The following is a 15005-nucleotide window of genomic DNA, read 5'->3' as shown; positions in this document are numbered from 1 at the left end:
TCTCATACGATATTATGAACTTATTCTCGTACATGTTTATTCTCATGATTTTATTTTTATTAATACTCATTAGTACATTGAAACATTAACGAGCGTCTCACTTTGTTTGTGAAACAGCTCCACCTCTGGTCAGGAGGACTAGGCCGCTCAGTCGCTGCTTTAAAAAGTGATGAAGTAAGCTCCTATTTTTACATAAATAATGTCTTTCTGGGTAGTAAATTACTTTGAAGTTATAATTACTGTACAATGTGTTAGCTCTGTTTATAAACATCCCAAATTGAAGATTAAAAAATAACACTAGATTAGAAGTCTGCAACTTTATCAATTAAAAGAAGCCAGTTTCTTCCTCAGCCCAGCAAAATAAAGCAAGCGTTATTTACGTTACTGAAAATAAATATTTAAGTTACATGAAATTTTGGAAGGAAAAAGTCAATCGTTTTTAATAAATATTTACTTGAGAAAATGTGTTATTTTTGAAGAAACGAGCAAATGAAAACTTTAAAACCTTTCCAAAAATATAGTAAATACAGTTTATTCTACAGGATGTTGATATAGCCATTTAAAAAAAATGCATTTAGTGTCCAAACTGATGACAAGATAAATAAATCTAAACATTATAATTTCCGCTTTTAGTGACATTCTGTGGAAGTTCAATGCAAATGTTCTTTGAAAAAACATGAAAAATGACTCAAACATAAATTTTGTAATATAGTTAAAGTTTTAAAGCAGTATTGTGTTTGCAGACTCCTGCACTAGTTGATTTATTTAGTGCTTGGATTAAGGATAAAATCGTTTTGTTATGTTTCAGCATTTCAAAACAGAAATTTATCTTCCTTCTTTTCAAATTGTTCTTGTTTTTATATTTAGTGCGAGTTGGAACCTCCTCACAAAAAGCCTAAGTGTGTAACATTGGATGGCGGCCGCGCTCAGCGTGGCGGTGAGCGGCGGCTACGCTGCTGTGGGTTACCACAGCGACGGCATCAAACTCTTCAGGACCGACTCAGGTGAGTTTCAATTTAAGACGAGAAATGGTTCATGAAGAGGAGAGAAAATTTGATTTTTAATTTCAAAACATGACTTGTTTCAACAAAAATCGGACTAAATCAGATTCAATGTTTATACGGCTGATAGCTCTGAAAATTATTTAAAATAAATGTTAATCGTCAAAAAAACCTCGAGCATAATGTAAAATTATTTAACCGTTTAAATGTAAGTGAAATGTCCTTTTTAGAATTAAATTGCTTAAAAATAGTAAAATGTCAAGTATCCAATTTTTAAAAATATCTTGATGGAAAACTGTAAAGTAACTTGTTCATTTGAAACTTTGTAGAATTAAATTTCTGAAAATTAGGTAAAATAAACAGGGAAAACAAAAAGAAAACAGTTTTTATTTTAAAAAAAACTATCTTGTTATATTAACAAATTATATATATATGTAAGTAAATTTTGGTTTGTAGAATTACATGTCTGAAAATTATTTAAAAAATAAACTAAGTGTCCAATTTTTAAGGAGGACAGCACACTGTAAAATGACAGTTTGTAGAATAAAACTATTGAAAATAAACCTAAAGTGTAGAGTTTTTAGAAAAAGAACATTTTAGCATACTCTCATAAATTAATAAAATTCACATTGTGACGACTCTGTCGTCGTTGCAGGTGAAAAGATTTGGGCCTCCACGGATCTCAGGCTGTCCGTGAACTGCCTGCTGTGGGTTCCTGCGGACCCGGAGCGGAGCGGGCCGGAGCTGCTGGTTTCTGGAGGAAGTGACAAATATTTGAGGCTGTGGGGGAAAATCGAAGGAGAGGAAGGAATTGTTGAAGGCCTGAAACACCTGAGGACAATCGGGATGCAAACCGGCAGCATCCTGGCCATGAGGCAGAACTCGACGGTTCTGGCTTCAGCTTCAGGTAAAACACTTTTTGTTTCATTTGATTTATGAGACATTTCTGCTTAAAATCAGTGAAAAAATGTGTTTGGTTTCTGTGAGTCTGATATAGTCGATTATGACGGTTGCCCAGGGCTTCATGGCTTCGGGGGCGACATAAAAAATCTAAACAAAAGCAAAGGAAAAAGTTATGGCCTCAGTGAATAAATTTGATTTAAAAGTCCTTTTGATTAGGTGCTAAATTAAAGGGTTGTTTCACGGCACTGCAAAAACACAAAAGTATTTTTAGTTTAATTTCCAGTGCAGATATTTTAGTACTCTTTAAATAAGACAAAACTGACTTACAAGTAACTTTTAAAAATACATGAGCTTGTTGTAAGTCAAAAAATGTTTTTGCAGTGTATTTACTGTATTTTATTCATATTGTACAAAATCTGTGCCATTTGATTATTTGTAGCTCAAAATCTAAAATACTTTGACTTTTCCACCAGTTTATTCAAAACGTAGTTCACAGTCTTTTAAATTTTTATTCAATTTGTGAAAACAAGAGAATATTTTTTATTTATAGGCAGGAGAACCAACAACATCAGGACACATAAATTAATCAAACCTTACTAAATTATTTCAGGCAAAATGTAGATTCTCGAAATTGTTTTTTATTTGTGAAAACATTTACTTCTACATCTAATTATTTTTTTATAACATTTTTGAGAAATTAATAAACTCTGTTGGGCTGTTTTGTATTGATTTAATTTTACATACTTTTTGACAAAATTTGTGAAGTTAAGTGATTTTAAAATTGTTTTTAACTGGACAAATTGAGCATCAAACAACAAATAAAAAATTTAATTTTGGGAAATTTTTCCACATTTGCAGAAATGCCAATTAATGTGCTTTGTTTCAACTAAATAAATTATTATGTCTTGCTTCAGAAACATAGTGGCTTACTTTAACTACACGGTTTTTCTCTTACATCTAAATAGAAAATTCAGACAAAATGTTGTTTTTCCTGTAATGGTAATGTGTTATAATTAGGGGTGCACCGATGGCCGATTTCTTTAATTTTGAGAGTTTGGCCAACATCAAGACATGTCTGCATGTTTGTTGCCCCACTGCTACCAACTCAGCGACTTTCCTACTATATTTAGCAACATTTCAGCTAAATAGCAACTGGTATCGACCAAAATCGGAATCGACAGGTCAGGCTTTTCAAAGATCGGTGATCGGTGCACCTATATTTATAATTTCCACCTGAAACAGATGATTTCAGCATGCTCTGATGCCTCTGAAGGACCTGACCGCCGCCTCCGAACCGAAGGCGAAGGCTTTGCTGCGCGGCCACCAGGGAGGAATCACCTGCTTGGCGTTCAGTCCTGACGGGTCGCGGCTGCTGTCAGGTGGAAAGGATCAGGTGACCACTTCCGCTCATTTAGTCAGCCGACCTTTAATTCACACATTATCATGGATGTTCAGCTTGAAAGCCGTATTTGTTTGTTTTCAGGCTTTGATGGTTTGGAGCGCCAACCCAAACCAAGCAACTCTGCTGAAATCGTTCCTCAACGCTCACAGAGATTGGATCACCGGCTGCGCCTGGACTCCTGACTGCGCTGTCAGTTCATTTCCACTCCAAATTATTTACTCCCCTTCTGACTTTATTTGGAAAACTGACAAAATTCTGTATCTGTTGTACGACGGCTTATTACGGCCATCGCAGACAGAAGGAAAATAAAGAGCAGTAAAAAAAAGAGTATTCAATTCAACAACTGAGTTTGAATATTTGAAAATTGTCTTGAAAAAAAAACGTTTTCAAAAAACTTCTTTTTGTGAAAAGTTGATAATTTTTGACTTTTAAAACATAAATTTGTGTTTTTTCTAGAAAATTTCTGAGAATTTTTTTCAAACAAATCTTTTTCTATTCAAACTTTTCTGCAATTTTTTTGGGCAGAAATTTGCTCCTTCTTACTAACGCACCATAGTAAAGAGCTTAAAAACAGGAAACGCCTTAAAGAAAAACTCATAATGATTATTTAGACGACAAACGTTTAGAAGACAGAAAAACACAAAAGCAGTGAACTAGAAGTACTTTCTCTGGAAAAGACAAAAAAAGTAACAGTTACTTATTTTGTTTGGTTAAAACATATTTGTTTTTTATTCAGTGGGTAGAAAATTCAGAAATTTTACTCAAGAGTAGAGACAATTCATACAAAAAATTACTCCGCATTGTAAAATTACTCCCTAAAAGTACAGTACTTTATTTATTTTTTCAAAAGTTACAGAAGTAATTTAACTATTGCTGCCCAACTCTGATTATACTGATTGTATCTCACTAATATTTTGAACTGGACATTAAAAAAATCTCCCGACATTAGTATTTCCTCTTAGTTTTCTTGTGTTTTCTTCTAGATAAGCTCATCAAATGACGGGAGGCTTCGTTTTTGGGATCTGGAAGCCGGTTTGCATCTCAAAGAAATTTCCTGGAGGAATCCTCTGACCTCCGTCTGCTGCCTGGTGAGCAAATTGTGAACTCAGAGTTTATAATTTGGCATGTTGATGAAGCATTTACATGCATTATCTCAGGCCAACAACAAATTTTGCTGAGCGATTAATTCTCAAAAATTCATTGCGAAAAACAATACTAGTGTTTGAAGACCATTTTATACTGACCTCACGGTAATGACATAATCCAAGCACATTCTGCCAAAAATAAATACAATTTATTTCCAAAAGGACACTTACTAGAACTAGTAAACGACAAAAATAAAATTGACTCTGTTAACAGTTTGTCTTTATAAGAGTAGCTGTTTCTGTGTGCAGGGTCGGCATGTGATCGCCGGCTCCTCTGAGGGGTCGCTGCATGTCTGGGATTGGGAGAAAAACACTGAAATCTGCCACATTTCCGCCCACAAGCAGCGTATAAACCACTGCTCTCTGCTCCCAAACACTGGTGCTGAAACTCTGCTAGACTCCTCATTTGTTCTTAATCATATTCAGTCAAATTTGGTGTCAATATTTTTTACTTTTTCTGAAATTTTTGTCTCCAGACAAGGAGAAGGAAACGAAAGCAGAAGAGCTGACTGTTTTCACAGCTTCAGACGACGGCACAGTGCAGCTCTGGAAACCTCTGGAGGTATTTCACAGCACCCACTTCATTAAATTCAACTTTTAATGTCAAACATTTTTTCATGTGCAACACTTAGACGTGTGCGATGCTGAGTATTTTTATATTGACCCAAATTCATGTAAATACAGTAGATGTTACAGGAAAATATCGCCAGTGAAACGCTATTTAAACCCATAACTATAGAGTCTTAAAAACATCAAATAAAAAAATACAATTAAAATGAATGTCAGTTACTCGCACAGCAGCTCCATAAAGTCCCCAGGGCAACATTTCAGATATTTATAACAAAAAACTAATCAGTATTTAATCAGAAACAATGATACTGTGATAGTTTTTAGCAATATTGTCCAGCTCGATGTCTGAGGTAGCGTTGAGAAGCTACGATACAAAATAAAATGAAATGTTTAGACGGAAACTGAAACTAAAGTATTGATCTTATCGCGTTGGTATCAATATTATTGATACTTTTGAATCGATTTGTTCGTTCCTAACATCTACTCTCCAGCTTTAAACTGATTCAAACATTTTCTCGGGTTTAACGCTGTTGCTTTTTCCAGGTTGAACACTTCAGCACCTTCCTGGGTCACAGCGGTGCCGTTCACGGCGTCGCCCAGAAAGGAGAAGTCCCAGAATTCCTCACTGTGTCTGAAGACGGTTCCCTGAGATGCTGGGCCTGGAGAACTGGTACATCTCTTCACCGTGCAGCTGCTGGATTTAAACATCACTGTGATATTTACCAAACATTTTCCGTCACTTGTGCACAGACACTTCTGCATACGTGAAGGGCCCCATCTCAGCGCTGTGCTTCTCTCAGACTGGCGACTTTATGCTTGTTGGCTACGAGTCCGGTCTGCTGGAGCTGTGGAAGCAGAACTCAGTGGTTGACCACAAGCAGGTAAATCCAGCCCAGGTGTTTATGTTGGTTCTTGCTGGTAGAAATTGAATCAGAGCCACGAGAGACAGCAATATACACCAGGATGTTTGTAGAGTCCATGAACTTTAATTCACTTGAATTTGTATATTTATAAATCTGTGCAACGTTTTTTCATTTCTTCTTTCTGTGATTGCATCTGTTTGGTTCCAGGCGTCGGACGGCCCGATTGCAGCCGCCTGTTGGATGCCTGATACCAGTTTGCCGTCTCCTACATGAACGTCATGGTTGTCGATGTGTGGAAGCTGGTGTGGAACCAACAACGCAACAAAGTCGGGTAAAAAGCCAGAGATGAAGTGAACAGGTTTTCTATGTGATCCCATCGTTCAAAATTAAAATGCTTAATGATTTATTTGATCATTTTGTAAGATAAGGATGTAGCTCAGTTATGCTAGCTTGACTTTGACAACCTACACATGTGGATGTGCTGCAGAATTTGTTGTTGAATCGAATCATTTAATCATTTTGTCAGCAAACTATTCTGACCAAATGTTAATGTTAATCCTCATCTCTAAAAAGTTTGTGTTTCTTCTGCTGCTTACAGCCTGGTGAAGGCGAGGAGCTACAAAGTGAAAAACCCGATGGTTCGCCTGTTTTACTGCTCTCGCCTGATGGGCGTCACCTACCAGGGGATGCTCTGCGACTTGGCCAAAGACAAGCGCGACATGTGGAGCCAACAAAACTCACTGTAACTTTTTGTTTTCACAATCGCTGATCCAAAATGAAAAATTAAATGTTAATGATGCAGATAATTATCTTGTCTTATGTGCATCTTTGTTTTGTATGTCTGTTGTTTTCAGCTGGACTCAAAGCATCGATATTCTGAGCATTGTTCATAACGATGAGAAAAGCGTGTGGCTGACTGGTAGAAGCGACAGAGAAATTCATGGGGCTTTTTTGTGAGTTTCTTTAAAATACTCTGCAATAATAAAAACTACATTGAGTAGCAGCATCAGCTAAAAGGACAAATCGCCAACAGAATAAGTTTAAACTAATCCTATCACAATAAGCAATAAATCAATTCATCGCATGATAAATTAAAGCAAACTGAATGATTTATTGTTTTTTTCTCTTTCTACCAAAAACTGAAAAATAAGTCTTCTGTGTGGTGTTTTGATCTCAACTAGTTATTTTTTAAAGATAATTTTGTTTGCAGAAACTTGGTAATTAATTTTTCTTTATTGTTTCTGTTATTTTCTTTGTTTATTTTGGATATTTAAAATGTCTTCCGGTTCCGGTGTCAACTGTTCTTTAGAATTAAGGTTGTTGCATTATTATGCCATTACTGTTATATTAGTTGAAAATTGTCAAAATAACAATATTATCGCAATAATTTCTACAACAATTTATTGTCCAGCAACATTTGTTATCATGACAGGCCTGGTTTAAAGATGTTTGGGTCGCAATCTGCAGATTTATTTCAGTTTATTAGAACTTAATTGAAAAGTTAATAGATTTTCAGTGATTTCTTTGAAAAAAATGTTTCTCTGCACAAAACAAAACCAATATATATATATATATATATATATATATATATCTATATATATATATAGATATATATATATATATATATATTATATATATATATATATATATATATATATATCTATATATATATATATATATATAGCTGACTAAATCGCTCAATACATAAGTCATCAGTATATCACCCGAGAGGGCAGGGTTCGAATCCAGTCTGTGTCCTTAGGCAAGACCCTTCAAGCTACTGCCTACCTCATACCATGAGAGATACTAAGTTGCATAACATGCCGGCTCAGACGTCGCCCGGCCAAACAAGGTCTGCGTCAGGTGTTGGGGAACCAGAGCACCTTGATGACAAATGGGCTACTGGAACAAGACGGAAATGGGCGAGAGATGAAAATGTGGATCTGTTGGAATGCTACTACTCAAGTAACCCTAGTGAGAGAGGTTACATGCAAAGACTGGGGAAGGAATGGTTACTTCGACATCCCCAGTCAACACTAAGCGCTAAACAACTAGTAGCTCAGTGTTCCAACATCCGCAAACGGCAACTGCTATCACAACTTGAGATTGACGAGATACAACACAAATGCTACGGCAAAAGGGAGGAACCCGGATGTCAGGACTGTGGGGACTTAACTACAAGTCCCCACCCAGTGAGGGGATACACGGCCCCAATGAGCGAAACAGAGCTGAACGAGACAGCTGCTGACCTGAGAGAGAGAATCATGACCCAAATGACAAACAATTACAACGGCTGAGTGAAGTACCATCAGAAAGTCTCATTGAGAATGTGAATGCAGCATTGAGAACGATCCCTACCAACACCATAACAGAAACCAATGAGCTGATCTACAACTCAGCATCAGTGATCCTTGAGATACTTGGCTATAAGAGCAACCATGAGACTCAATACCCACCATGGAAAAGACGGTTAGAGGCTAAAATCAAGGTAACAAGGAGGGAAGTGAGCCAACTGTCAGAGCTCCACAAGGGTACAATGAAAAGACCAGTACCCAGAAAGTACAGCCAGATGCCCATACCTGAAGCACTCGAGACTGCCAAACAGAGGCTCCAAGCCTTGGCCAGCCGCCTAAAGAGATACACAAGGGAGAATGAATCCAGAAGGATTAACCGGCTCTTCTCCACTCAACCAGCTAAGGTGTACTCTCAATGGCAGGGTAATAACAACAGAGCAGACCCACCAAGGCTGGAGACTGAACAATACTGGAAAGGCATATGGGAAAGGGAGGCGTCCCACAACAGCAATGCACAGTGGCTGATCTCTCTACGAGAGGACCACAGCAACCTCCCTGAGCAAGCCCCGGTAACCATCACTGTGACAGATGTTCAAGAAAGAGTCTCAGGTATGAAAAACTGGACAGCACCAGGGCCTGACATGATCCATGCCTACTGGCTAAAGAAACTCACTGCTCTCCATGAGCGACTGGCAGCCCAAAGTGGGACTCACCCTGAATGGTTAACTGAAGGGCGGACAATCCTAATCCAGAAGGATCCATCAAAGGGTCCAGTCCCACCCAACTACCGACCAATAACCTGCCTCTCCACAACCTGGAAGCTCATGTCAGGCATCATAGCGGCCAAGATAAGCAAACACATGGATAAACACATGAGCACGGCACAGAAGGGTATCGGTGTAAATACCAGAGGAGCCAAACACCAACTCCTCGTAGACCGCACAGTTGCCCGAGACTGCAAAACCCGACACACCAACCTGTGCATGGCTTGGATCGATTACAAGAAAGCCTATGACTCAATGCCGCATACTTGGATCATTGAATGCCTAGAGATGTATAACATCAACAGGATTCTGAGAGCCTTCATTGCAAACTCGATGAGGCTGTGGAAAACCACCCTTGAAGCCAACTGCAAACCACTTGCACAAGTGTCCATCAAATGTGGCATATACCAAGGAGATGCTCTGTCCCCGCTACTGTTCTGCATAGGCCTGAACCCCCTCAGCCAAATTATCAACAAGACTGGCTATGGATACCGACTCAAAAATGGGGCCAACATCAGTCACCTCCTCTACATGGATGACATCAAGCTGTATGCCAAGAGTGAGCGAGACATCGACTCACTGATCCACACCACCAGGATCTACAGCACTGACATTGGAATGTCATTCGGACTAGAGAAATGTGGTCGGCTGATCACAAAGAGGGGGAAGGTGATCCACACAGAAGAGTCTCACTCCCACAAGGAACAATAGCAGACATAGAGGACAGTTACAAGTACCTAGGTATACCACAAGCAAATGGCAACCTCGATGAGGCCACAAGGAAAGGAGCCACAGCTAAATACCTCCAACGAATAAGGCAAGTCCTGAGAAGCCAGCTCAATGGCAAGAACAAAACCCGTGCGATAAACAGCTATGCCCTGCCAGTAATCAGATACCCTGCTGGAATAATCAGCTGGCCAAAGGAGGAGATGAAGCCACAGATATTAAGACTAGAAAGCTACTAACCATGCATGGAGGGTTCCATCCCAAATCCAGCACCCTGAGACTGTACACGAGCCGCAAGGACGGAGGCAGAGGACTAGTGAGTGTGAGAACCACTGTCCAGGACGAAACAACTAAGATCCATAAATACATCAGGGACAAAGCCTCAACAGACAATGTGCTCAGTGAATGTCTCAGACAACAGGGAACGGAGGTTGAGGTGCCAGATACCATCATGGGAGGACAAGCCCCTACATGGGATGTACCACCAGCAAATAACCCAAGTGGCTGATATCAGTAAATCCTACCAATGGCTGGAAAAAGCTGGACTCAAGGACAGCACAGAGGCCCTCATCCTGGCCGCCCAGGAACAGGCCCTAAACACCAGAGCAATAGAGGCCCAGATCTACCACACCAGACAAGACCCAAGGTGTAGGTTGTGCAAGGAGGCCCCTGAGACAGTCCAGCACATCACAGCAGGGTGCAAGATACTGGCAGGGAAAGCGTACATGGAGCGACATAACCAAGTGGCAGGCATAGTGTACAGAAACATCTGTGCAGAATATGGACTGGAAACCCCGAGATCAAAGTGGGAAACACCCCCAAAGGTGGTGGAGAACGCCAGAGCTAAGATCCTGTGGGACTTCCAGATCCAGACAGACAAAATGGTAATGGCGAACCAACCAGACATTGTCGTAGTGGATAAACATCAGGAAAGCCGTTGTGGTAGATGTAGCAATACCAAGTGATTGCAACATCAGGAAAAGGAGCACGAGAAACTGGAGAAATACCAGGGCCTCAGGGAAGAACTGGAGAGGGCCTGGAAGGTGAAGACCACAGTGGTGCCTGTGGTCATCGGGGCCCTCGGGGCAGTAACCCCCAACTGGAGCAGTGGCTACAACAGATCCCAGGAACAACATCAGACATCTCAGTCCAGAAATGTGCAGTCCTTGGCACAGCCAAGATACTGCGCAGAACCCTCAAGCTCCCAGGCCTCTGGTAGAGGACCCGAGCTCAGAGGATAAGAAACCACCCGTGGTGGGTGAGAAGGGAAAAGAAGTATATATATATGTATATATATATTTGACTTGAATTATGGATGTAATTGCTTTTATTAAATTTTTTATTTTATTTGATTTCAGTTCGGTTTGGGCCCAGAAACTACTGTAAACTCATGTTTTAGCTCTATGAGGATAAAATTCAGCAACGAGAAGCAGGAGGAGGAGAAGGAAGAGGAGGAGGATGAAGAGGAGGAAGAGAAAGAGGACAAAAAGAAGGAAGAGGAGGAAGACAAAGAGGAGGAGGAGGAAAAGGAAAAGGAGCAACAGGAGGAGGAGGAAAAGGAGAAGAAAGACGAAGAGGAAGAGCTGAAAAAGGGAAGCCTGATAACCGCCATGACTGTGGATAAAGGTACCAAAAACACCGACTATTAAATGCTTGTTTTTATAACTAACAAATTTAATTCAGTCAGAATAATGCATCAAATCCAAAACATGGCTGACATGGTTCTGCAGTCAGATGAGTTATAACTGTTTCCTGTATTTTATTTAAACTATTTCAGCAGTTTTAATGCAATGTTTCTGTGTTTCAGAGTTTGTGTGTGTGGAGATGATGAAGGAAACATGTGGTTCAATCAGCATCCGGATGTTTCCTCCTGGAGCGACAGAAAACCTGTGAGATCCTCTCCAAAATCACATCGGATCCAAAACTACAGTCACCACAGGGCTGATATCATGGCTGCTCCACATTTTACAGCTTTATATTGTAAACATTAGGAGAATTCACCTGCAGCAGCCACCTTTCAACACAAGAGGGCAGCACTGAGATGTTTTAGGCAAAATATGGCAGAACTAAGGAAATGAACAAGAAAATGTCAAAATTTGATAACTCAGAAACAAAAAAAAAATTTATTTTAATCTCAGAGATTTTCTAGAAAAACTTGAGAATTTCAGGGTTTGAAAAATTCTAAGTATTTGCTTTTCGACTCTCAGAAAATCTCCAAAAGGTGAAAATTGTTGACTTTTCTAACTCAGACATTTTTCCAGAAAATTTCTGAAATTAATATGTAAATTTATGACTTTTTTGGCCAAAATACTTTTTTTTTATTTACAATACGCTAATACGCTGTACGCAAGTTTGTCTCTTTTAAAGATAAACTCAATTTGCAAGGAGGGAGTCGAATGATTAAAGTCATTTTATGCGTCTCTGCAAGTTTTCTTAAGTGATCTTGATTGTGATTAATGATTGATGACCTTCTTCCTCCTAATGATGATGACGATGATGGTGGTGATTCTTCCTCAGGCCCATCTGGACAGGATCACTCACCTGAAACTCACCGACGGCGTCATCATCTCAGCCTCCTACGACCGAACGCTGAAGCTTTGGGACAGAAACACCAAAAAACAGGCAAACCTGCTCCTTCCTGAAAAACACACTGATCCATACGTTTTGCTGGATTTAATCCTGTTTTCAGTGAATAATCTGTGCTCTGATTGCGTTTCAGGTGGGAATGTTTGTGTGTGGAGGCCCGGTTCTGTTTTTGGAGCTGAACCCAGGAAAACCCAGTGAGCTGGTCTGTGCTGACGGACGGGGAAGGATTTACTTCCTCTCCTGGAGAGATTAAATCTGCTAATAGGCCTGGGTGATTAATCAAGTTTACTGATTATTGGAAATTTTTATGTTAGAAGATTTAATTTCTAGACAATCTGTTTGGGGTTTTTTCCACCATGGCTCAGAGTGATGTCACCATGTCCTCTACGACAAAATATAAGGGCCACGCTACGTTTTCTACATTTAATGATGAGAAAAAAAGTCCTAATGGAAGCGTTAATGTTACCAGAATAAGTCGTAATTATTATGGCAACTCCTACATGAAAAATGAATTAAATAAAGAATGTTGAGCATCTTGTAAAGTTCTTCTTTGTTTTCAGTTTTACAAATAAGAAAATACTTTAATACATCATCAAATTATTCTCAGCAGAAAGATTTGAGCACATCGTGCAAACGACTGAGTTTAGTTTGAAGAAAAAATGAACTGAGCTGCTGCTCATGTTTGATGCTTCTTTTCATTAAAATAACATTTTGTTGTGACCTTAATTTTTTTTTCTGGTAAAATTGTCTTTATTCTGCTTGATAATGACTATTTTTGTAGCTAAACAAGAGTTGAACTCGTAGCTTGGCCCTAATACTCTGTCGTGTGACTCACAGAAGGAATAAGTGAAGTATAAAAACACCTTTATCATTTATTGTTTCATTTTAGAAAAGAAATAAAACAAGAGATTGAATTTGCTTTAAAAAAAAGGGGAGATTATTGCTGCTAAAATTAATAATAATCAGTTAATTAATTAATAATTAATCAGTCTCTTTTACCAAAGATTTGTTTTTGTGCAATACTTGAATACTTATTTTGAATGAGCAAACACAACTTGTTGTGTTTTTCTGTTAAGGTGTTGAATCTGTGGCTTTATATTGTGCCTGATTGCATTTATTTTATTTATCTTCAATAAATGGGAAAATCCCTTGTTCTTGCATTAAATCTCATATTTTCTTATTTTTAACAAATTCTATATATTGAAATTTAAGGAGATAATTCAAAGTTTAGTAATATATTTAATGCAAAGTATATTTTAGATTTTTTTGTGTCAAAAATGTATTTTAAAACTAAATATTGGAAGCATGTTTTTAAAAATATATTTCACATTTTGAATATAATCCTGAAAAATACACCATTTTTGACAACATATTAGAAATAATTAAAATATACTCGAGTACATTATTTTTTCACCTGAGTTACCCGTGCAGTTCTTATTTATAAAATATTTACAGTAGTTGTATTTTTAAGGTAAGGCTAATTTTTGTTCAGCCCTAATGGATAATATTTTATAAAATAGTTGAAGTTGTGTACGGTAATATCTTTTGATCTTTTTATAGTGAGCTATAAACAGATCCTGTAAATGTTTTAATCCTGTTCAGCTGAAAAGGTGAGCGAATTACTTTGGAGACGGTGATTCATTGTGAAATCAACACACATTTGTTGTTTTAATTTATAAGAAATGCAAAATATCCTAAAATACATCTTAGAATATTGAAGATGTAGGATCATTGAAAGTGTTTTTATTTTTGACAGCCTGTCTTGATGCACTGTGTAAAAGAAAAGAAAATGATTTCTTTATAAAGACATTTATTAATTTTATATATTCAACAGTAAAAGTTTTAATTATGCAAGTACACTGCTGGTGTTCTAGGTATATTCTCCTGGTTCACATATTAACATCTTTTGTATCTCACAAGTCCCAATTTAGTTTAAGCACACTTTAAGTACACGGTTATCACTTATTATAGCTGAAATATACTATTTTTGATATTTTACTTAATTGTTATAAGCATACTTTTAAGCATGTTTAGCAAATTGCTTGCAGCATATTATTATATGCTGAATTATCTTTGTGAGCCAAGTAAACTTCACTATGTTACTTGGTACATAAACAGTAAACTTTAAGTACATTGCCTCATCTTCAGGGTAAAATAAGCTAGCACACTTGAATAAAAATACTTTTTGCTAAGGGAATGCTTTGTTTTACTTAATGTGTCTCATAATCAAAGAATATTTTCCAGTGTTGGATATTTTACATTTTTATGTTGTCCTTGGTTTCTGTTTTGAAATTTAATTTTCACAGTTCAGCATTTCAAGATGTGGTCATTTGTATCCCCGTTCCTTTATTCATTCATTTGTTCTACACATTTATCTGTAAAAATACATAAAACGACGCTTAGTTTTCCGAGTCGTCATCAAACGCATCACCACCTTCTCCAGGTAAGTCTGACACGCCCCTCTGTCCCGGACCACAACTCACAGGTGAGAGAAACTCAACAGGATCCTCCAGTATGAAGGACGTCCAACTCATTTTTGAAGACACAGATTCATTTTTATTATTTTTAAATTCACATTTTGGACGCGACGAATATTAGAGTTAATTTATTCACCTGAACGGGGGGACTTGCAATTGATTGGGAGGGTTAACGGTATGTTAATGATCGCATGTTTTTAGTTGTTCATACCGGCTGATTAGTTTTCAAAATTATGATTTACTCTGATCACTGTCTGACAGGATCGATATGATC

General features: G+C 38.0%; 1 protein-coding gene across 1 annotated transcript in view; it reads left to right on the top strand.

Moving 5' to 3' along the window:
• The window catches only part of LOC129356789 (telomerase protein component 1-like), a 38343-nt gene extending 24930 nt beyond the window's left edge, over positions 1-13413 (top strand). The window contains 21 exon segments of the mRNA XM_055026339.1: positions 118-174; positions 868-915; positions 917-1004; positions 1657-1908; positions 3147-3155; positions 3158-3297; positions 3388-3495; positions 4290-4394; positions 4701-4830; positions 4928-5013; positions 5565-5691; positions 5772-5902; positions 6092-6131; positions 6134-6215; positions 6483-6626; positions 6739-6837; position 7948; positions 11027-11294; positions 11478-11557; positions 12186-12290; positions 12388-13413. Of these exon segments, the coding sequence (XP_054882314.1) occupies positions 118-174; positions 868-915; positions 917-1004; positions 1657-1908; positions 3147-3155; positions 3158-3297; positions 3388-3495; positions 4290-4394; positions 4701-4830; positions 4928-5013; positions 5565-5691; positions 5772-5902; positions 6092-6131; positions 6134-6215; positions 6483-6626; positions 6739-6837; position 7948; positions 11027-11294; positions 11478-11557; positions 12186-12290; positions 12388-12507 (2220 nt within the window). The 3' untranslated portion in view covers positions 12508-13413.
• The last annotated feature ends 1592 nt before the right edge of the window (positions 13414-15005 follow it).

Source organism: Poeciliopsis prolifica, unplaced genomic scaffold, assembly GCF_027474105.1.
Source record: "Poeciliopsis prolifica strain line A6 unplaced genomic scaffold, Auburn_PproV2 SCAFFOLD194, whole genome shotgun sequence".
Classification (NCBI taxonomy): Eukaryota; Metazoa; Chordata; class Actinopteri; order Cyprinodontiformes; family Poeciliidae; genus Poeciliopsis; species Poeciliopsis prolifica.
This window is presented reverse-complemented; position numbering and strand designations above follow the sequence as displayed.